General features: G+C 37.3%; 1 protein-coding gene across 1 annotated transcript in view; it reads left to right on the top strand.

Moving 5' to 3' along the window:
• Positions 1-23,778, top strand: part of SETD3 (SET domain containing 3, actin histidine methyltransferase) — a 62,043-nt gene that overhangs the window by 5,577 nt on the left and 32,688 nt on the right. The window contains exons 2-4 of the mRNA XM_030948639.1: positions 17,835-17,944; positions 19,574-19,666; positions 22,685-22,833. Of these exons, the coding sequence (XP_030804499.1) occupies positions 17,842-17,944; positions 19,574-19,666; positions 22,685-22,833 (345 nt within the window). The 5' untranslated portion in view covers positions 17,835-17,841. The remainder of the gene's footprint in view (positions 1-17,834; positions 17,945-19,573; positions 19,667-22,684; positions 22,834-23,778) is intronic.

Raw genomic sequence — 23,778 nt, 5'->3', positions numbered from 1 at the left:
AAACTGCAACAGAGGATGTTCTTTCTCTCTGAGCATCAGGAAATACTTTCTTACTGTGAAGGTGACTGAGCACAGTTTGGAGACTGAGTCTCCATTCTTTGAGATATTTAAAAGCTGTGTGGACATGGTCCTGAGCAGCTGGCTCCAGCTGGCACTGCCTGAGCAGGGGAGTTGAACAGGTCAGTCTCCAATGGTCACTTTCAGTGTGAGATATGTTTTTTTTAAAGTTTGTTTAAATGTTTGTATTCCTGATCCTATTTCACCAAAGATCCATCAAATCTCAGGACCTTCTTGTGTTTCTTGTACTTTGTCCCTTGCCAGATTCAACTCAAATGGCCTTTGGCTTTCCTGTTCCCACCCTTGCATGCTCAAACAATACCTTGGTTTTTGCTGAGTAGGCTGGCCATGCTTTCAGCTCTTCTGTTTCTTTGTTTGAGTTTTGTCAGGAGAGTCTTGTCCATTGATGCGGACCTGTCATTTTCACTTAACATCCTGCACGTAGAGGAGGAGCATTCCTGAGCTTGGAAGTGATGGTTGAAAGTTCACCTCTTAAGATCTTTATAATGATGGAGTAGTAGCAGAATAGATTTATTTCCATCCTGCAGTTTTCAATTGTGTACTCTTAGAAAAAGTGAAAGTAGTAGGCCTCTAGAGCATATTTTGTGAAACCATGAGCAGATGCCTGAGTTAACAAACACCAAGTTACCCTTGTGCATCAAATCTCTAGTTCCAGGCAGCTATATAAGATTTGTTTTCGCATTCAAGGTTACTTGTTTTTTCCCCTAAATACAACAGAGTATAATTTATCATTTTCAAAAGTAGAAGGTATTAGGCATATATATACTTTTGTTACATTTTTGATACCTGCTGTACAGACAGCATTTCAGGGTTTGTTAAAATGGTTCTGTTTTACTGCCTTGGTAGTCACTATTCCTTATTCTGGTTTCAGCATTTGTTTTCCCAGACTTTCACTGGGATATGATGAGTTGTCACCAGTATGTTCTTATATACTTTGGATAGAATGGGACAGAGGTTGATATCAGTGTTCATAAAGTTGGTTTTCTTGCTTTTTCAAAACCAGTGATAAAAAATGTTCAGATCTTCCAGTCTTAGCTGGTTTTCCCTGCATCTATTTACAGGTTTATTTATCAGTTTTGCCAATTGAACCCCAGATACAAAAGCATTTCTTTAATGCATCTGCATAGTTTCTTGTTGAATATGTTACTCAGAAATAGCTACTGGCCTGTATCTAAAAGTCTGACCCATTTGTCCAGGGTTTAGTTTTTCACATAAACAAAAACTGACTTTTCAAAATCGGCTCACAGCCTTCTGGGTTAGTCTCCACTGCCTTATACAGGCTGTGGCATCTGGGTGGTCTGTGAGCTTCCAGGTAGCATGGTTAGAGCTGCTGGGATTCAGGAAACTGGTGACTGACACATTTCAACAGTCTTGTTGGGGAACTCCAGCTCTAGCCTTTGTAAACCAGCAGCCATTCTATAACTTTTGCTGCTCACTTGAGAGTGTAACTGCCTTTCTTTGGATATTCCTGGTATATCTTGATGTCATTTATATATATTTTTATATATATATATATATATATATATATGTACATATATGTATATATATCAATGGTCTTGCAACTGGATAATCCTTTCTTTGGAAACTGCCATTTTCAAATGAAGTGGATCTTAGCAGGAAGCTGAGCTGTGTATGGATGAATTTCTTTGCTTAAGGAACTTTGTGTGCTGGGATAGTATTTTTAGACTTGCAGAAAGTAATAAGGGTTGGCTGGTGAAGAAAGAAATGGCTGGTTGCTTTGGATGACCACCTACAATGTGTAATCTTCCCCTTTGCTAAGCAGAGTTGCATTGATAGCATATTAATATATTAACTCTACTTAAAATAGAGAAGCATCCATTCCCTCTGGGGTATGCTGCACCTGATTCTGTCAGTCAGGAGCAAGTAAAATGGATGTTGTCAGACCAATTTGAGAAGCTCTGTGTGCTGATACAGTGAGTACACTAATAGAACTGTAAAACTTAGAGTTGCACAAAATGACTGTTGGGTTTTCATGTGGTTTTCAGATTCAGATTGTATCTGTTCTCTGCCCCCATTTCCAAAAGTCAGCATTCAAGCAGTTATTTGTTCCCAGATGATGCTTGGGAACAGTGAGCTCTGTAAGGGCTCATGAAATTACAATTTTCGCATTTTTCAATGCCCTGTTTGAAAATAGAATTCCTGTTTTCAAGACAATGACAGATAATATTATGATTTCCTTCTGTCACTGTAGGATGCTTGGCTTCTACAGCCTGTTTCTCTGGCTTACTGAGTCTTTGAATCCATGCCTGAATATAAAACAAATGGCCTGTTGCACTTTGAGTTTGGGCATTTAGAGAAAAAAAATAAGTAGACTAATAAAAAAAATTGCTTGCTGTATTCTGTGATGTCTGAGAGTTGGTCTCTAAGTGGTTTGGAGGTACAGTGTAGAGTTTCTTATAATAATGTGAACAGCCAAAAACTTTGCAAACTCTAGTAAACAGTGATTGCAGTCTTAAAGGCATGGTGTATGCCTGGTTTGAAAGTGGGAAGTTAGTGCAATGATGCTGGTTTTATTTGTCATACTGGGGTTTTACCAAAGCACTCCAAGACAGCAAAATTCTGTGCAACTTTGAGGAATATTTTACCTTCTGTAAAGTTAAAGTTGTGTCTTTTCCAGAAAACTCTCAAGTGCCAGATCAGGTTAATACCAAAAAGCTGGTTTGAGCACATTTCTGCAGACTTCTGTCCTGACCCTACATGAAGTATTGTCCTAAGGCCTAGGGCATGGGCAGTCCAGGTTTGGAAAGTGCTGCTGCTCCCAGAATGCATTTTTCTCTGATGGATAGAGGTTCACCAGTGTCACCTGCAGCAAGATATCAGGTGCAGCTTTGCTACAATAGCCATGGTGTTTGTGTTCAGTTCTGTCCTTTGTGTCTCTCAGGAAGAATTACTCGGTCTGAGTAGAAGTCATCTCTATCTATTTACAAATTTACCTGACTTGTAGATTATGGTTCTATATGTGGTAGCAGGAAACTCAGCTAAAAGAACTGGGAGTCATAACACTGACAGCCAGTCTTTTCTGGAGTCATGCTGCTGGTTTTTTCCCTTGTTTGAGATTATATTCAGTAGGAACAAACTTTCTTTTTGGGCTGATGGATATAAGTATCATCTTGCAAGTGTTGCAGGTGTGACTTGTTAACACAATGTCCCTTCGTGGTCCTTTATGGCCAAAGGAGACCTGGTGGTGTTGCTAGCGAGGGACCTGGGGCTGTGGCTGTGACAGCAGGGCCTGAGGCTACTGCTTGAGCTGGATTCTTGCTGCAGCACAGGAACCATGCAGGTCTCAGATGAGATGGAAGATGAGGGGTCTGCAGGGGCCTGGGACTGTTGAAAGTCCAAACTGCTGGAATCTGGCACAAGTGGATTTTCTTTGCTGGCTGTGCAGAAGTGAGATAAGCCCAGGAAACTAGCAAGGAAGGTACTTAGAAATGAAAACATTGAAATCTCAGTTTGGAGAGGTCAGAGGCAACAGAAGCTCAGGCTTCCTAGAGCTTTGTAGAAAGACTACAGAAATCTTTTCAAATTTTCAAATACTACTTGTAGGGTCTGGTCAGCCCTACTCTGTGATTCAGTGCAGGCTGGGGGTCAGAGGGATAGGTTGAGGAAATGACTCTGGGTGTGCACCAAATTAAGATGGGGCAGGAAAACAAATTCTCAGCAGACATGTTAACAGTTTATTAGGATACTAGAGACAGTTGCCCTTTGAAAACATGCTGATCAATCTGTGTGCCTTAATACAGAGAGGAGACCTTTGTTCAGAACGTTATATGGCCTTCCTAGATATTTTGGAACTGGAGTAGGCAATGTACTTATTCTGTAATGTGTGCTAAAATAAATGTTTAAAATATTTATTTTTTGGCTTGTGTTGTCACCTGCAAGCATACCAGAAAAACAAGTGCTGCCTAGCAGTTCTCCTATCACTCTTCTAAATGGTGAGGATTAACATTTTGAGAAGATTATGGCAGTTTACAGGACCTTATAGTCTGTATACATTTTGTTTATTACTTTATCAAACCTCTGAAAGTTTGGGGATGAAGCTAGGTAACACTTCATACTGCTGTGTCTTTCTTGTTCCTTAGAGCCCAGTAAATGTGTATGTTAAAAGCTGCTTTATTTCAAACCACTGCAGAGTTTGAGTAAACATGGAAGAGACTGTAAGGTCTCAGGTTGCCAGCTATGAATGCCAGAAGGTATGAAGGGGCTTGAAAGAATATGCTGCTTCATTTTCAGGGTCTAGAATAAAAAGATCAGAAAACTGCCAGTGTTTTCCCTGAAACTTCTAGACACCTACTGGAAGAGTCTCCATTTTAACCACTAGTTAGGGAGTGGGATTAAGGCAAATGGGTTTGGAAGACTTTCTGACAGTTGTTTAGCCCTCAGTTCCATCACTTATCAGGCATTCATAGCAGAAACTTACTAAATTTTTTTCAATGTGCATAGCTCTTAAATGTTGTCAGAAGTTCCTCACCCAGCTGTCAAATAGTACTCTTTTGGGATTTAGAAATGCAGAGTGCTTGGTCTGCCCCGGGTGGTTTGAGGACACTAAAATTGCAGTGAATTGAAGTGTAATCATAACTGGGCTTGAGGGCTGTGATCTCTTCTGTAAGGGTTTGCCAGCAAAGGAAGCAGCTCAGTAATAAACGTAAAATGGTAAAATGTTTCTTTTAAGCTATTAAGGGGCATCCCCAGAGTATTTCTTATCAATTGCATTGCAGTAAATCTGTGCACTGCTCCAATTTGTACATTGGCAACCATTGTATGACTCTCCTTGAACTTCACATGGAATGAATGACAGTAATGCTCATTCATTACTTCCACAAATGAACAGTGATAGATTTATATATATATATATATATATATATATATATATATATATATGTGTGTGTTCAATGAGCTGATGTTGCCCTGAGCCCAGAGCAGGAAGGCAGGCCAGGTGTACCCTCTGTGTGGCTAAAAGAGAAGCACATTCTCATGGAGGTGCAGTACCACTCTGAACTTTCTACCTGCATTCCACCCTGATCCTATACCAGCATGATCTGTCAGGTGTCTTTCAGAAGTGCACAAGGCACCCAGTGTAATTTAATAGCAAGCCCATTAACTGACGTAACTATTATCACATCTTGGAAAGCCTGAGAAGAGGTACACAAATACCCAGTGGATTTCTCCAAAATTGTCTTTTAGTTGTCCACACTAGTTTCTGCTGTGGTTCCTGGCTGCAGCCTGGAAGGCCTGAGAATTCAATAAACATTTCTGGACCATGTTTTGTTTCTTGAGGTCTGATAGTGATCCCAAACTCTCCTGGTCAGGATGATGTGCCACTAATACCGCCTCTGACTGCATCTTTAAGGAATTCATCTGCTTCAGAAGCTTGATGGAGCAGCTCTGCTTCATACTCTTAGCTGGAAAAAGTACAGCAGTTACTTTAAAACTGCTTAGAATCCCTTCTTTAAGGACAGGGTATTCCAGGAAGCAACTTGAAACAGTAGCTGAATTCAGATATTTATAATTTCAAGCACAGTTTAATTGTGCAGGCTGGGTAGTGTCAATTCAGTGTCCAAATATAGATACTTAAGTAGTTTTTTGTTTCCAGCAGCGGTATTGAAACATTCAGCCAATTTAAGCCAGGACAAGACTTGAATGTATAATGAAACTCGTTTTGAGGGCAAGAATTGTGTGTGTTGCCACATAGCCTAGAACAAGTCTTGAAGCTTGTGAAACTTGTTTTCTGCTCTGGATATCATCTTTCCTTCCTCACTTTCATTAGAGTGGTTTGCAAGAGGTTTTTTGTAACTTTGTGAACATATTGGAAGGATTCTGTGGGCGGTAAGTTCTTTCCAGTAAAATGCAGGTGATGGATCTGATGTATGGTTTCATCTGCATCACCTGGCTGCTTGGAGGAGAAACTGCAACATGGGAAGGGTGCCAGGACTGTGGCCATCCCTTTCTAGGATGTGCTGCCCATGCTGAGACTGGAGATGTGGTTTGTCAGTATGATGGCCCTACATAATTATCTAATTGGAAGGGAGCAGTGTGGGAGGCAGTAGTAAATCATACTGGAGTTGCAGTAGGTGTAGAAAGCAGAGGGTAGGCAAAGGTGTTAAAGCAAAAACTAGCTGAACTGAGAGGAGAATTTTTCAATGAGTAGCAATAATTGTGGGCCCAATTGCTACTAGGTTGCTTGAGGGCATTCCACTTATGTGGAATTATTGTTGCAATTAAACAGTAGTCCTTGGCATTAAGTGTCTTCAGCTTTAAATCTCTTCCTTTGAGACAATCCAGTTAATTGGAATATATGTTATTGCCTAGTTATGTGTTATTTATGCTGTTGACTATAATGCAATTAAAAAAGGACTTAAAAAAATTTACACAGTGATAGCCAAGATTTTTTTTTTTTGCTATTCAGCTAGGCTCCTTTCCTTCTGCTGTAGCAGTTACATGAAGCAGGTCACAGTAAATATGTAGTGGAATGTATCAATATGCATCAATCTTTTCTGTGCATTCTAGAGAATTTGGAAAAAAGTGGATGGTGTCCACCCACACTTTTTTTTTTCAGTAACACAAATGGAGGAATGGGTTAAATTTTTATTAGTAGTTCTTTCCCCCATTTATAGAGGTGCTGCCTCTTTTTTGGTGGTTGAAATTACTATGATTCTTAGTAACCAAGACAGAGCTATGTGACATGTACATTTTGGGTTAAAAAACAATTGCCATGGAAATATATACTTAGATAGCATCATTCTAAAGTCCTAATTGCATGCAAGGCCTTGCCAAAATTTCAAAGCTCATCAGCTGTCTTGGACTGGGTCAGAACTTCTCCTCTTAGCCGCTCACTCTGGAGCAATGTATCGAGTGTTACAGTGTTTTGTTGCACCTCTATTAACATAGTACTGCTTAATTTTAACTTGTGCCTTCATAGTTATCAATGCAACTTATTTTTTCTTCTTTTGCAAAGTAGTCTGACTAAGCAAAATACAGGAAATGGTGATGGCAGGTCCTAGTTTTTGCTCTCATTAGTCATCATTAATATTGAGATTTCCGTGAAGACACTTGGTAAATGTGCCAGCATGGCCAAGGAGTTGCTGTCTGAAATGACATACTGAAGTGATTTTGAGCCTTGTTGGCACATTGCAATGGCAAATAGAACAGGTTGTGTTAAGCCATCACAGGACCTATTTTTGAAAATTGTGGAATATTTAGATCTTTACCAAGCCATTTAAGTACAGCAAGTGTAGCACATAATTACTAGTTCATGTCTTAGCATATGAACACTTTTACTTAAGCATTGTGTAGTATATATGTGCACAGGATAACAGGTAAAATCAAAGTAACTTTCTGTTACATACTGCCTAATAAATATTTTGGTCCATATTAACATTTCTGTATTTATGGTTTTGCCATTTGCAAAGTTTTCTTATGTGAGCACTAGGAGGCTTGATCTAGACAACAACTAATCTTACTTGTTTTGTAGACTAAACTTTTTCAAAGTTTCTTTTATATGTTGAGGGTGTTTCTTCTGGGATTACACTGCCATAGCAAACAGCTCTTCCAGGACAAAACATGTAAGTAGTCTTCTCACAAACAATCAAAATTTTGCATCTGGGTTTATTGAAGCATATGTCAGTCGTGTGACTGTCTTATGCCTTAGTAAACAGCCCATACAAAGAGTTAAGTAAAAAGATGGTCTAGCTGAAAAACATGCTTTGCAAGAACTGGATTTTTCTGAATAAGTACAAAAGCAAAAATGTTATCTAACATTTTTTTTTGTTTACTTAGTTGATGTTAACTGTTTTTAAAGCAGTGGCATACATATACTGTAATTGTACTCCAACCAATCCTGTAGGAAGAGAAAGCATTCATTTGGAAGCATTAAGAACATGGACATACATTTCTGGTAGTTTTTTTGCCAGTAAGTTCTTTTCATTAGCGAAGGCTAGAGAGACATTTTCTGTATCAGTCTTTATTTTGTCCCCATTGGGGCTAAAATTTATTCTTAATCAGTTAAATTTATTTAGATGATCGTACTTTTCATATGGTACTGTGTCTTTAGAGAAGAGCAAAGCTTACAACTTCTGGTGTGGTAGATTCCTCAAAGAAAAAAAAATGCTTGTGAGAAGCAAGTATCCCAGAGAGGGCAGACAGAGGGAAATGGTACCTGTCTCCTGAAGGGAATAAAATCCATCTGCTAAGTGAGAGAGATGAGAAAAGCTATGGGAAGGAAATAACTGGATCAAAAGACTTGAGGCTTTCAAAGACTTTTTCTCAGGAAGAATATTCTTTTTAAGAAGTGATGGTGACAACCTATTTGATTTGCTTTACCTGAGCGATGAAATGTTCAGAGTCCTATTGCAAATAGATCATGTGGTTAAATCAGGTCTTTGAAAAGAAAATAAATGTGAGTTTGTGTATGAAGTAGGAGAAGCTGCCCTGGATAATTTCACAGGCCTCATGAAGAAGGGAGGCTTACAGCTTGGGCTGCAAGAAGCAGCATGAACATGTCTGAGAAAACCCCTCCGTCCTGCTTTTCCTGGAGGTCTCTAAGTAGCCTGCTCTTGATTGCTGTCACTGTTACTTTTCCTCTGGTAAAAGAGGTGAGGGGAGAAGAAAAATAAAGGAGACTGTGGTAAGGATGAAAACTGTAGACTTCACAAAGAAACAGGGCATGGCAACTTCTCACTATTCCTCCAGGAGATGGTGGATGCTGTTCAGTGCAGTCCTTTGTAGATGGGAAGATATGAGGGAATGTAGTAAGTGCTTTTTAATCAAGAAGTTTGTGGAGGAAGACCTGTGGCTTTGGGTGGTCTTGAGTCCAGGAGGCAGACACTAGAAAGGGAGGGGGCAATGGTAAGCAGAACCTCATAAAATGGAATTAAAAAAATTGCAGCGTGTAACCAATATAAGTGTGTTCCAGGATGTCTCTCTTCCTGCAGAACATGAGTATCTGGGGCTGTGGGTTGCTACTGGATATGGCTTTCTTGACTTGATGTTCAAATGAAAAGCCTAAGCAGCTGGCCTGTATTTTATATGTAATGGAGTGTTCAGATTAACTAGCAAGAAGGAGCTGCATTTGAGGGGTGCAAGTTGTTTTGGGAGAGCGGAAGATCCTAGGGCACCCTCTCTTAATTGTGTTGTGCATTGGACTGATTATAAATACAGCATCTTGTCACGAGGAGCACATGCATCAAAGCTAGCTCTTCAAGGAAATTGTGTGGGTTATGGCTAAGGGAAACATAAATTCACATTGTATTTTAAGTGGAATGCAGTCATAAGTGGAAAAAATATGGGGTTTTCTATTATTAATCTTATTAGTGCTTTCTTTAGGTCATTTTTATCAGCGTTGTCATCAGTGTTACAGAAATACTTCAGATCCTGTTTAAAAAAAAATTAATTTGTTATTATTCCTCTATACAATCACAGAAGGTCCAACTTCCAAAAGAGCTTGCAACTTAAACAGAAGAACCGAGACATGCTGGAGAAAGAAAATACACAGACAGTGAATTGCAATGACATTTGTATTTAGAACAGATTGTGGAACAAGTTTGTAGAGGAAGTGGAAGAAAAAGGAAAAGGCGGCCATAGGAGAGGAGAATTAATAGCAAGAAGAGAAGGGGTGGAGTACATCAAAGATGAAAGAGCTGGGGGGAAAGGCATTGAATCAGTAACTAATTAGTCATTTATTTAGTGGGAACATTTAGATTAATACCTTAGGAGTGATGAGAATGTTAATGTGGTTTCCAAGTGACATGATGTAGGTGGTTTTCAGAAGAAAACATAGCGTTCGTTGTAAATGTATAAGCTGAATTTTTCTTAAAGATCACAGATCTCTTCCTCCACCCACACTGTTCTTACACTTCTTGATTTCATCTATTTGCTATGAAATGTATTTATCTTTTTTGCCACAGTCATAAGATTCAAGTTTAGGAGAAAAAGCCAAACTTGATCAGTGGAAGCAAAAGATCACATTCTGCGTAGAACTGGTCGTATCAAGTGTAAAATTGTGTTCTCCTACATACAGATTGGAGAGCTCCTGTCAGTTGCCTATAAGCATTAAGTTTGTCCTTTAAGACCCTGGCTTCTTAACATATGTTGATGTAAGAGATGATACACTTTCCTCTCTGAAGCAGAGGGGAAAAGGACTTAGGCTAGGCAGTCAAGCTAGAAAAAGAAATTGCAAGCCTCATTTGTGTGCATCCCACTCATCTGTCCTCCCTTTTGATGCAGCCAAGGAATGTATCCCACAGCCACCTACAATACTCACCTCTCCTCGCTCTTTGCATGGCTTGAGAATTCCCTTGTCTTCTCCTTGTCTGCCCTTGTTTACCCATATGTATCCTTCTAATACAGATTCTAGATCTGCACCCCTCTGCCATCTGTGCCCGTGTATGCCAAGTAGATGCATGGAGTGGTAACTATTATGTAATAATGAGAACATAATGTAATTAATATCTACATGGATCTGAATTAAAGAAGATGCAATGTTAAGATACTGCACTGGAATGTACTGAGTCCTTGAAAAAAAGTTGAACTTGGAGAGATAACTCTTGCTGTGGGAATTCCTACCTTGGTATGTAAAAGTCTGGCAAATTTTTGGGTAGCTGGTTTACTGCTCTGTAAAGTAAAAAGTAATAGCTGAAGCTATTCCAAGTCCCAGAGGAGATGAGGAGGGTGACAGAGCACAGCAGGGATTCTGAGAACACTGGAAAAGAAAGTGAGATACACATCCAGGAGAAATCAGACTTCATGTGGTCTGCATCATGTAGGATAAATTTTTTAAGTCCAGCACAGTTAAAAATTAACATAGTGTTTACTTAGCTCAATGATCATATTCACAGTTTTGTAACAAAGGTTGCAAACTTATATTTTTACCCAGTTAAATAGAGGGAGAGGTAGGTGTCTTTACAGTGCTCAATGACAGATCTTTTAATTTTTTTTCCTATCAAATCTGACTGCAGCTCTATGTAGCACTACAGTGAACTGGGGGCTTTGTTAATGATTAAATGGAAGGTTTTTTTCTGGCCTATTATTTGGAAAGATCTGTGTTTTATCATGCAAGCTTGGCATTGCTTCCATAACAAAATGCAGTCCTGTGATGAAGTCAAACTCTCTTATACCAGAAGTATTAGGCTTCTTAAATAAAATGCTAAAGCATTTTTAAAATAAAACAACCAAAATGCATTCACTTGGTGGCAGTTCTTTAGTACATCTGAGGTTTTGTGCAGACTTCTCATGGTTACCTTCTAAAGCTGTTCGGTAAACATGCTCACTTTTTAAAGCTGTAAGTCAAAAGGAAGCATATTTACAGCTCATTAAAATATTATTTTTGTGTGTGATGTGGAAACCAGTTCAAAGTCTGACCCAATACTGCTCTTTGATAGCAGTATTAGAGGGAGATGGATCATTTACACCCCTCACTGCCAGTTTTGGCATGATTCTCTTTGTCAAGCCAGCTGATACACTATATTTGGAAATGTGGCTGTGTTCTGTATTACTAAGCTTATTCATCATTGCTGTCAGTGTACTCGCTCTTTGGAGAATGCTTTTAGGAATTTTCAGCAACGTTCATTTGAAAGAAAACATGCATAGTACTTAAAGGATATTCACCAGAATACAACCAGAAAGCCAAACTCAAAAAGAAAAAAAAACCACCCCAAATTGCTTTTCCACTGAAATGTGTGCTGCTTCTTCAGACATCCATAAAGTTTGTGGTTCATCTGAAGGATTTTTTGTTTTGCTTCTCCCCATGTAGTGCTGCTGTATATTTTATATATATATATCTTTTATATGTATATATTGCTTTTTCTGTTGTCATGCAGGTACTGCCAAACACCCCTTCTTTTCATTGCTGTGTCAAAAAGAGGGTTCATACTTTCTTTCTAAACAATAGTTTTAGTCACTTGCAGAAAAAACCCCACCTTTTTGTCTGAAATTTTATTTAAAACAAAAAATCTATTTTTTTCCCCCTGAAGTTACAAATATGTCATGGAATTCTAGGATTTTTTTTAATTGAATTGAAATTTATAATCTGTTTCTTGAGCTGAATTACAAAGGTGGTTTCACAAAGGAAGCACACTTACTTTCTCCATATTGGGTCTCCTGCTATCATTATAATCATCATTTGCTGGTTAAATACAGCAGAGCACTCCTTAACTAAACTTTTTTCCCAAACATGAAATTGGATGAAGTGTTCTGTTAGATTTCAGAAGTTTTGAAAAAACATTCATAATCTATTTTTAAATTATTTATTTTATAAGATATAATGTGTGACTTTTTAATGATAGGTAGACTTCACAGTGCTGGTATTTGGAATTAATTTTCTAGACAGCTATGTATAGCAGCAAATCCTTCAAATTATGGCTCTTGCTAAACAATACAGCTGTCAAATGCTTTAGGTTTAAATAGTTATATCTGTTTCATGTAACTGAACAGTGAATGAAGATGAGTGTGTAGGAAGTAGAAACCTGTTTTTCTGATTGGGAATCGGATCCAAAAGTACAGTTTTGATCAAGGTAGATGATTCCTTGAAAGGAAATACTTCCTTAACTAGATATCCCAAGATGTCAGTCTGATGGTTTTGCTTTTTTTTTTGTGTGTGTGTGAGAGAGAGAGATTTGCTGATTTAATCATGCATGCAGAATATTTTCTCTATAGAAATTCTGATGGCTAAGAAGCAATAGTTAGACAGGATGCATGTATCAAAGGAGAGAGCAGAGATACTTACAGAGCTTATTTCATATTCATATACTGGTAGCCGTATACTGAAAAATGCATTTCTGATTATGGTGCCATCAATCTTATGAGTTGTGTTCAATGAGCTTTTTTTCTATGGTATGTTTGCTGTGTGTTATTTGAGCATCAGTAGTAGCTGAGACATATCTTGTATTAGCCTTGAATTTCTTACTTGTGTAGACCAGATTTCAGCTAGATTTCTGTTTTTGGCCTCTGAAACAATATTCATCTAGGGTAGCAATATAAATACAAAGCATTGTTCAAATTTTCCTTTTCATTTTATTTGGGAAGCTGAAGTTCACATCCTCTGAAATCAGCTTTATCTTTAGACATAATTCTTGCCAATACTTTCATTGGAATAATGGATTATTTCTACTAACATATTTCATACAAGGAAAAATTCAAAAATTGATGCTGACTGTGTACCATATTTGAACAGCTTTATGTATTCCTGTGTTGTTTTTCTGAATCCACAGTGGCACTTTTCATGTCTCCATTTATAAAATGTGCACAGTTTTCTTTGGTTTTTTTCTTCTCATAAATTTACTGGTGGATGTTTATATTTCAAGCAGATTATTCCTCTCAATGCAACTTTAAAATAATAATGGAAAGAAAAAAGCATGCAGTATACTGTTAGTTATTTATACAGAACATTTGCTAAGATTGTTTTTCCCCAGTTTATTGATCAGTTAACTTGCTTCATTCTTGGAAACGAGAAAATGAAATCCTTCAAAATAATTTCATTTTTTCAACTTGCATATCTTAATACTTATGAGTATCTTGATATAAACTATAGGTCATAATTTATAACTTTTATAATGAAATACACGGTGTGTGAATGCTTTAATTTTCTGATGATTCTAAAGATGCAGGGACTTGTGCTTAGAGGGAATGTAGAAAACATTTGTATGAATCAACACAGAGCTGTACTGTTCTTGCTTTTAAGATTTTGGACTTCATCTACAATCCTGCTATTGGATCCATTACAGACCCATCTGACTTGATTTTTCTCAAGAGCTGAAGAGTCTAAAATAAATGTAGCAGGATGGCATATGGGAGAGTGGAACATGCAATAGGTGATGTGCAAATAAAGTCTTTGTGAAGGATGTACCATGAGAAAACTGCTGGGGGTAAAGAAAAAAACAAACCAGAAGGAAAGACTGTATAATGGGAAGACCATGGAAATAAACTCCGAGTTAATTTTTTGTTGGTATTGTTATTCTTTATCTTTGTCTCACATTGCATTATGGCAGGTTGACCTTTTATATGGATCCTGTTTCTGGTGAGCACTATTATAAATTCAACATGGATTGCATAATGAGCATTACTGCCCCCTTCATCTGTGCTGAAAAATATTAAGAAATCTCATATCAACTGTAACTGTTTGTGGTGGAACAGCACCTTTCAAGAGGATGTCCAGTGTTCATTCACAAACATCAAGAGATGTGATCAGACAGTGGTTCTCACGTTGAATCTGTGGGATCTCATTACCAGCTGCGTGTGTGGGCTTTTCATGGTAGAAACTGTATTGGGAAAGTAAGTTATGCAACTCAGGGGGGACTGATAAAATGAAGCAGCACAGGTGGGTTGTTTGAGCCTCTGACATCTATCTGTCAGAGAGTGCTAAAATCAGGGGATGTGGATATGCCCCAGGACTTCACAGCTTGTGTGTACTCAGAGCTAGTTTTGTTCTTGCACTATGTTTAATTCAGAAAATGAAAGACTCAGTTTCTTTGCCTTCCCTTTGGAAAACACCTTGTAGTTTTGCCTTACTTCCCTTTTATGAGGTGTTGCTTTTCAGTCAGTTTTGAGCTCCTTTAATTTTGAGTTAATAAGTTAACACTGTTAACTTAGCTTGCTTCCTGATCATTCAAAGTTACTATTTAAAATAAACCTTGGGTTTGGTAGCTTCTTGTTCTCTCTAATCTTAATGGAAAAAGGAAAGCAGCCAGATTATATACCTTTCCTACTAGAATTTTCAGCTGCTGGTCAATATATTGCATTGTTAATACCAGTTGCCAAAGAGCAAAACTTTTTGGTAGCATATGAGAGGAAACATGTAATTTTGGGTCAGCTAACTACACTGACCAAGGATAAAATTATTCCTTTTATATATACAGAATGTTCAGAACAACTGGAGCCCAAAGTACTGTTTCTGTAGAGTGACTTTTGCATTTTATGGATGTTACTGTGCAATGTGTTGTAACTTAAAGCTGCTGTGGCTGTGGTGATCTTGATGATTTAGGCAGATGTTTGAAATATTTGAGACGTCTGAAGTTGTGGACATGACTGTCTCCCATCTCACTGCAAAGTAACTGGACATAGAATCTTTTGTGCTGTACAGGAAGATATTATTTACTATATAGACTACTTATAGACGTGAAGACTTCTAACATGTTGCAATAAAATGTGGAATTGTAAGGAAAAAAAGTGTATCTGGAGATTGAGAGGCTCCATTTTTTGCTTTAGCTTCAAAGTTAAATCAGATTGCTTAGGGCCTTGCCAAGTCAAATTTTTAAATTCTCCAAGGTTGCTTGGAGATGCTGTTAAATCTCCATCCTGTTCAGTGCTCAACCATCCTCAGGGTGAGGAGTTTCCTTATGCCTATGTGGAATTTCTTTTGAGGCGTTGTGTGTCTGTTGCCTGTTGAGTTTTTGCTGGGTTTTCCAATAAGAATCTGCCTTGACTTGTTGCATAATTCCCTATCACATAGATGAAGGCAGTAGTGGACTCCCTTTCATCTCCAGACTGCACAAATGATGTCTTTCATCTTATGTGTTAGCTCTTTTGGTGGCCTTCCTCTGGATGTGCTTCAGTTTGCCAGCACCTCCTGCTCTGTGTGGCCCGAAGCTGCAGCACTGGGCCTGTGGCCTCACCACTGCAAGCAGAGGGGAATAATTGCTTCTCTTGACCTGCTGTTTATGTTCTTGCTTATGCAGCTCAAACTGCAGTTAGTTTTCACTGGTTTATGGGTGCTGCCTTTGTTGAACTTGCTGTCTCCTAGAGTCTCCAAATCCTTTTCTGCAGAGCTGCTGCTGGTCCAGTCTGCAGCTATGATGATCTTTTCCTTCCCAAATGCAGGATACTTTATCGTAGTATAACTTAACAAAGTCACTTCTGGCTTCTTCCTCCAGTTAGTTGGGATCCTTCTGAATACTGGTCCTGCCCTTCAACGTGTTGGCTGCTTTTTCCATTTTATATAATCTGTAAATATGTGAGGATCCTTTCTGTCCTAGCGTCCAAATCTAGTGATTATTGGCTGGTATTGTCTACTGAGAAATACAGCACCTAATCGATTGGCATAAAGGATTATGGACCAAAACTCTTTGAACTTCATGGTTCAAGGAATTATTTGCCTGCCTATTCAGTCCATGTCTCCTCAGTTTAACAATTGAGGTGCTATGGAAGATAATGTTAAAAGCCTTGCACAAGTCAAAGCACTGGCAACCCCCAATTCTCCCTGGACCATGAAGCCACTTACTCTTCTGCTTAAGGCAGTGCAGGGTTTGCCTTTAGAAGTCTGTTTTCTGATTCCAGTCACATTTATGTTCATCATGCCTGGAAATAATTTTCTTTTAGAACTCATTCTACATTTTGTACAGCATGTGAGGTGAAACTCACTGTTTTCTAGTTCTCTGGATCCTTTACTCTCTGCTGCCTCCACCTTGCCTTTCAGTTGGATTTTGTTTGTTTGATTTTAAGTTACCATGACTTTTCAAAGATGGTAGCCAGCAACCTTCCAGAGACATCAGCTAGCTTTTTCAGTACTTTGGATGTTTCCCATCTGATCGTACATACTTGCAGAGGTCCAGCTTACCTAGATAGCTTTTTGATTTGGTAGCTCCTCTCCCTCAAACTTTGCTAAATGCAGAAACATGGTAAACCTGATAGCAGCCCTTGCTGGTAAAGACCATGCCCAGAGTGTTGGGTGTCTCAACTTTTTCTGTACCTTTTATCACTAGGTAGCTTCCTGATTTAGCAGCTGAATTACGCTTTCCTCAGTGTGTCTTCTGTTCATGGTAAAATCTTCTTGCCTTTCACATTCATCCTCAATATTGGCTCCAAACGAGCTTTGGCCTCCCTCTTTCATCCTCTGCTTGCCCAGACAGTGGGCAATAATAATAATTCTCCTTCAGTTGCCTGTCCCCAGTTCCACTTTACCTATGTTTCTGTTTTTCCTTCCTTTCTTTTCTCAAGACTTACGCTACGATTTCACAACTACTGCATCCGAGGCACTTGGCTGTCTCATGCATAAGCAGTTCTTCCTTATTCATGAGTACCAGATCCTGCTCAGTCCCTCCTCTAGAAGCCTCTTCAGTGCCAGCATCAGAAATTGCTCCCAGTGCATGTGAGAAATTCCCTGGATATTTCACACCTTACTACAATGCTGTTCCAGGAGGTGTTGTGTGATTTAAGTCCTGCATGAGAACAAGGGGCACTGAATATTGGAATACCAGCCTAAGATGATGTTCCATTTACTTTGGGAACTGAAAATAAGTTTTCTTTAACTAGTTGCCTTGAATCAGAAGAAGCTGCAGCAAAGATATACAGATGGTATTTTGATTTTATTTGAAATGGAATACTTAATTTTCAATTCATTTTGAATTACTATGTAACATACAGTCAAAATACAAATTCAGCTGCTATTGGCCATGCAGCTGATGAGATAAAATAACCTGGTTTTCTATAGCCTGAATACTTTGGAATCCATAATATTTGTTCACAACTAATGAATTTGCATGTGATTAGAATAATTTTTGTTTCTAAGATTTCTAGTTTCTAATTACCCTGAAGTAATTAATATGCAACTACATGAAATATTGCTTCAGATTGCACTGTATAGCTCTTATGTTCAGGCCATGTAAATAATACTTGCACATATATATGTGCGAGAAATAATTTCTCATTCTTTTCTTTTTCATGTGACTAATGAAAGAAGATCTTGTTCATTCATACTTATCATATTTTGTTTCATTGTAATTGGTGACAGTGTGCTTCTTAATCTGTTTTAGTTGGAAGATGGGGAAGAAAAGCCGAGTAAAAACTCAGAAGTCAGGTACAGGAGCCACAGCGACAGTATCTCCAAAGGAAATGTTGAATCTAATTAGTGAGTTATTGCAAAGTAAGTTTTGTTTTTATGCCTCTCTGGGAAAAGGGATGCTGTGCAAACCACACAAAAGCATTTTCTTGCTGAAGCTAGTGAGTTGGATTTTTTCTGTGAGTGGCCAGACATGCTATTTTAGGGTGCTTAAGGTGGATACTTTGAGATAGATACTAAACTACCTCTGTTAATATGTGCCATCTTTGGCTTATTTAAATGGATATTTATTGGACAGACCGTATTTGTGGCAACATTTGGCTTTTCATCTGGTTACAAGCATAAATACTGGGTGAGATTAGATTTTTAAACAACCAGATAACTTGTCATTGAAGCTTTGTCAAAAATGTTTTTCTTGTAAACTTGAAAAATTACACTGTTTCCATTTATCACTTTAACAGTGCTTTGAACTGATACTAGAGTAGGGAAATTAACTGTGGGAAGCAGTAATACAACTCAGTTCAACTGCACAGATATTTATGTTGCTTAGATAAATTTGTTGTTGTTGCTGTTTGGAAACTTTTCATAGTGCTTAGATCTTGTGTGTAGACCAAAGATTGTTTCACTTGTTGAGGAACTTGGAACTCATCCATTATTTCTAGTAAATATGAAAAGCAGAGCATAATTTCATACAATGATGCTAAAATACTATTGACTCTTTCTACTGTCATTAGTAACTGTGCTGTGATACAGTTCTTTTTGAAACACAACTCCAGATTTTCATATTCTGGACACATCTAAGTGTTGCCTTAGGAAAATTAAAATTTTTCTTAGCATTGCTCATGAGGAGGAGACAAGGAGTTGGCAAAGCAGTTTGATGCTTATGCTACAATTGGCCTCTGCTTTGCTACCAAAAATAAAATGTGGATCTAATTTGCTAAGCAAAGACAAGTATCAGCTGTTCTTTTTGTCAAGCTTCCATATTTTATTCTATGCGAAGATTTTTCAAATCACTTGAGCAAGGTAATCTTCAGCTGTCCACTTGGATTTACATGGCTTAGATCAAGAAATCCACACACTGACATTTAGAATATTGGCAGAGACACACTGTGGATGTAATCTAAAGCTGAAGCATGGCTTTGTGTTCCTTTGCTTGTCCCTGCAGTACTTGTGCATCTATGAAAACAGTAATGACTAGGCAGGTCAAATGTATGTACCAGCAAATTTCTCAATTATTTAAGGTATGCTCTGTGCTATTATTATCTGCTTTCATTACAGCAAGAGTGATGGCAAGCAGGGTAATGTAAACAGAGTGCTTTGCTTGAATTATTGAAGCAGACACTTTTTTTGTTGTTTGTCTTATCTGTGCTATTATTTACTTAATGGCCTGGTTGTTTACTTTTTTTTCTTCCCAGCTTTTTAGACATTTGCTATTTCTTATATCTGAAGGAATATTAAAAATAAAAGTAAGTTATACTGTTAAGATTTCAAAAGTCTAAATTAATTACCTGTCTTATAATGGGATGTTTATAACAGTGGAGATAGTTTTATTTGCCATGTGAACATATTTGAAGGACAGATAGTACTGAGGTTCTGTTAAGTTACTGTGAAAACATAATTCTGGGGATTAAATATATATGTGTCTGTGCATATATATATATGTGTGTGTATATATAAAATATACTTAATTAAAGAAAGCATTTTTATTTCCAGAATGCAGCAGTCCTCCCCCAGGTCCTGGTAAGGAATGGGAGGAATATGTACAGATCCGTTCGCTTGTGGAGAAAATCCGCAAAAAGCAGAAAGGTAAATGTGAAACACTTGCAGTGTTTCTGAATTGTTCAGGTGGGCTTCACCACTGTCATTAACCACTTTAATACTCAGAATTCTGTATGATTATCACAGACAAATGATCCTGTGAGAATTTTGTCTGGTAAGTAGAAAAAGGAACTTGAGGTTGTTTTCTTATCACCGTCTGAAGGACTAGAAGTAACAATCCTTAGAGAATAATAGGCTGCCTTAGTTCCTGGTTGCGTAGTCTGCTGTTCTGTCTCTATAAATCTGAACATTCTAAAGTTAAATTTGTAACTGTTTTACATTAAGGCTTTACTGGGTGTTGAAACAGTTTCAGCAAGACAACATCAGGACATCAAGTGATGACAAAAGTATGTAAATACACAAAATAAATGCAGCAGCTAATAAATCTCTATGTTCTAAATGATGCACATAATCAAAATAAAGAAATTATTGTAATATCACAGTTCCTGAAGAATTTTATTGCCAGTTTTCCAAAGTTTAAGGTATGCTTCTTTTTCATACTAGATCAGTTGTCTTCTCTGATGGAATGTAACATCTTGCTGTTGATAATACTTTTTTATAGTAATTTTGTTATGTTTGGAGGTATACTCTAAAAAATCCTTTTCATATAATTTTAGTAGAAGTAACCTCTTTTATGACAGATATATTTTAATGACTGAGAAATAACTTGAAATGAATAGATTTGGGCTGGATGTACCTGAAAAAGTCCTAAGCAATTCTTTCTTCTCTGGTATTTATACAGTTATAGCAAGAAAGCCAGACTACATATAAATGGAGCTTGACTAGTTCATGGTGTTACTTGATAAAGCAGATACTTAAGAGGCTTGAAACTTCCCTTTTACACCTGTTTTTAATATATTTTGACTGATGCAGAAAGATCTTACTCCATGAAAGGACTTAACAGACCTCTGATCAGTTTTTGGCCGAGGGTGTATGGAAGAATAAATGATGCTCTTTCAGTGACTGCATTCTGTAGTGATGTAGATGTGAACTTGGTTCATTTTTAACTGTGCCATGACTTGTATAAACTTACTGTACATGTGCAGATTTTTATGATGTAATATATGTGTTAAAGTCATAATTCAGGTTAATAAGAGCAGAGTTAGCACTGGGGTTGGCCTTGTCTCTGAATCTTTCTTCTGCACCGTAAAGATTAAACTATCCACGGGAAAGATGCTGCTGGCAGAGATGGTAGAATTAGTGTAACAGTATCTTGTTAATTGAGCTTAGTTTTTCCTTGGAAGACACAAAACCTACTAACCACACTGCTATTGACATACAAGTGTCTTTCCATGTAACATTTTTACATACATAGTAAGCAGCAATGGTATGGTGTCTTTCAAGACTATTTTAAATGGAACATTATAGTTAATCTACAGAGTCTGCAAACTTAATAAAGGCTTTAGACCTAATAATATATAATTAATATATATTACCAAAAATGTTATACTTTGTGCTTTTCTTTACTAGAACATGAGGTGCAGGATGTGAACTAGAATGATCTTCGGTATAGAAAGCTCTTAATTTGAAAACTGAGTTTTTTTAATTTCTGAAATTTTCTTTGTTTGACTCATTAGCAAAATCTTAAATAAAGCTAATTTGCAGTATAGATTTTCATCAGTACAACTATGTTTGTTCCATGTAGAAACTATTTATTTCTCAATGGTGCTTATGGCTTAAAGGAGGTGATCTTCTCTTTAATTTGGAAAAAATTGGGAAGTATTGGTCCACATTGTATACGAAGAACAGAAGCAGAATTTTAGAGATGCTTAAAGAATGGTCCCAAGTACAAACTGGATGTTAAAAGCTTCCATTAGTCTTATAGAGTAGCAAAAGTTGGAAATCACAAGAGCAAAATCTTGGACCGTGTAAATACCTATCAAGTTCTGTAGAGACTATGCAACTAGCCTTAATATGTTTGTGAGGGCATTATATTAAAAAAATACTTTGCAAATGTTTAATAAATTTTTATACTGCATCATCAAAGATGAAAGTTTTAAATGATGCTTGCATTTTTAAGTTAACTACAGACTTGATTCATTCTGGGCCTTGAAATGCAAAATTTGAAGGCAGGAGGAGGATATTTTAAATACACTAATGCTACTTGCCTAAAATAATTTTGATCTCAAAATGTATTTTATTCTCTGTGCTTAGCCAAAATATCTTTGGATGTAATGCTGATGACATTTTGTCACTCATAAAATGGCCTGAGCATTTTGGGGGCCTTTGGGCGCTTTTAATTTGATCTGACACTAGAGTTTGGGTTGAAGAGAACAGACAGAGGCAAAGAGGTACAAAAGGAGCTAGCTGAGTATAGCCAGGAACTATTACAGAGAGATTCAAATGCATTCACAGTAGAAGAAAGCTGAGGAAATGAATGAGGCTTGTGATTCCACTGGTGGACCACATGTTGTTGGAGAAGCAAAGTGTAAAAATTTGGATGAGCTCTGTGATGTCAGTAGGATGATCCTTAGATAGTTTTGATCTATCCTTAGATCTATGCTTAGATATTTTAGTAGATCCATATGCTACAGGAAAAGGCTAACTGTCTTGTATGTGAAAGAAGGAACTCAAGATCTGCTTATCATCAGTTGCAGTGCTGAATTAATGAAATTACAGCTTGCCTCTCAAATTCTTCCTTGTCTGTATCAACATATTGTGGTGATTGCATTTATCATTGATATTAAGATTGGAAATATTTTGGCTTTTATTAAAAGGGAAAGAAGAGGAGAGTTTCATATTTCATTACTGCTCAGTTTGGGCAGTTGCATTTTTAAGATGACTGGTAAGCCATTTTGGCACAGTAATGAATTTGATGAAAATTGGGTATGACATTTATATAATATTGAGTAACACTTAACAGAGACCAGTTCTGACTCAGCTTCTTCAAAGTAGCACCGCTGTGAGATAGCAGATAGCTTTTAACATGGGCTTCTATACTGAGCTTTTTTATCTTTCTGGATTCTCTTATTTCTGCATTTGTTTTTCATTAAATTGTGTATATAGGTTTGTCTGTTGTCTTTGATGGAAAAAGAGATGACTATTTTCCTGAATTGATAAAGTGGGCAACTGAAAATGGAGCATCCACAGAGGGTTTTGAAATAGCTAACTTTGAAGAGGAGGGATTTGGTTTGAAAGCAACAAGAGAGATAAAGGTGAGCATGTGAACATTTGACTTATATTCCAACCACAGTTTTCTAATCTATCTGCAGAGCTCTGAAATGCTCACCCTTTTCCCCCTTTTACCTGCTTATGCTGTTCTGAAACATTGTGTACTTGAGAATAACATTATTGATAAAATAGAGTATTATTTTTGATGACTACTGATAGTACTGTGAATTTTTAATCAGTTCTTTTACACTGATGTATCTCTTTATTCCATGTTTTCTAACTATTTAGCCTCTTCTTTCATGTCACTTTTAAAGAACTGAAAAAGTTTTTGCCTGAAAAAGAGGTATTTGCAATACCTATTTAGTCTCTTCTCTTTTTCATTCATGTTCCTTCTTTTAAAGAATTGGTCTTGTTGTCTCAGAAAGAGGTGTTTGCAATACCTATTTTCCAGTGAAATTGAAAAAATCCCAAAATTATGATAATACGATACACACAGAGTTAGATAACTGTTAAAAGGTAAGCATTTAAAATTGTGTCTTTCCATTCCTGTTTTTAGATGGGAAACAGGTTTGAAGACCAATAAGCTGTTGTAGAATGATTATTAGAAAATGAGCCCTGTATAATCATTTAAGAGCTTCATTAGCACACAGTTCAAACATTGATAAAAGTCCTGAACAGTTCTTCTAGAATAAAAACTGCCAATATGAAAAAACTCTACTGTGAGAAAATGTGATCATGTAATTATTAGCAATATAATGTGTCTGGTAGCTTTAATGTTGTGTTGTTCATTGTAGCAGTTCCAAAATGGAAGGGTTTTATTTTGTATCTGAGTGCCTGTTTTAAAGGTTTGTGTAATGCAGATTGAAACACTGCTTACCACAGGTTGTTTGTTGAATTTGCAGTGGAAGAGAAGGAAGAATTTAGATTCAGAATAATTTTGATCAAAAAAAATGCAAACAACTTGTAAATAAAGTTGGTGTATATTTGAG

The sequence above is a fragment of the Camarhynchus parvulus genome, chromosome 5, assembly GCF_901933205.1.
Source record: "Camarhynchus parvulus chromosome 5, STF_HiC, whole genome shotgun sequence".
In the NCBI taxonomy this organism is placed as follows: Eukaryota; Metazoa; Chordata; class Aves; order Passeriformes; family Thraupidae; genus Camarhynchus; species Camarhynchus parvulus.
The sequence above is the reverse complement of the archived record's forward strand: the minus strand, read 5'-3'. Positions and strand labels throughout refer to the sequence as shown.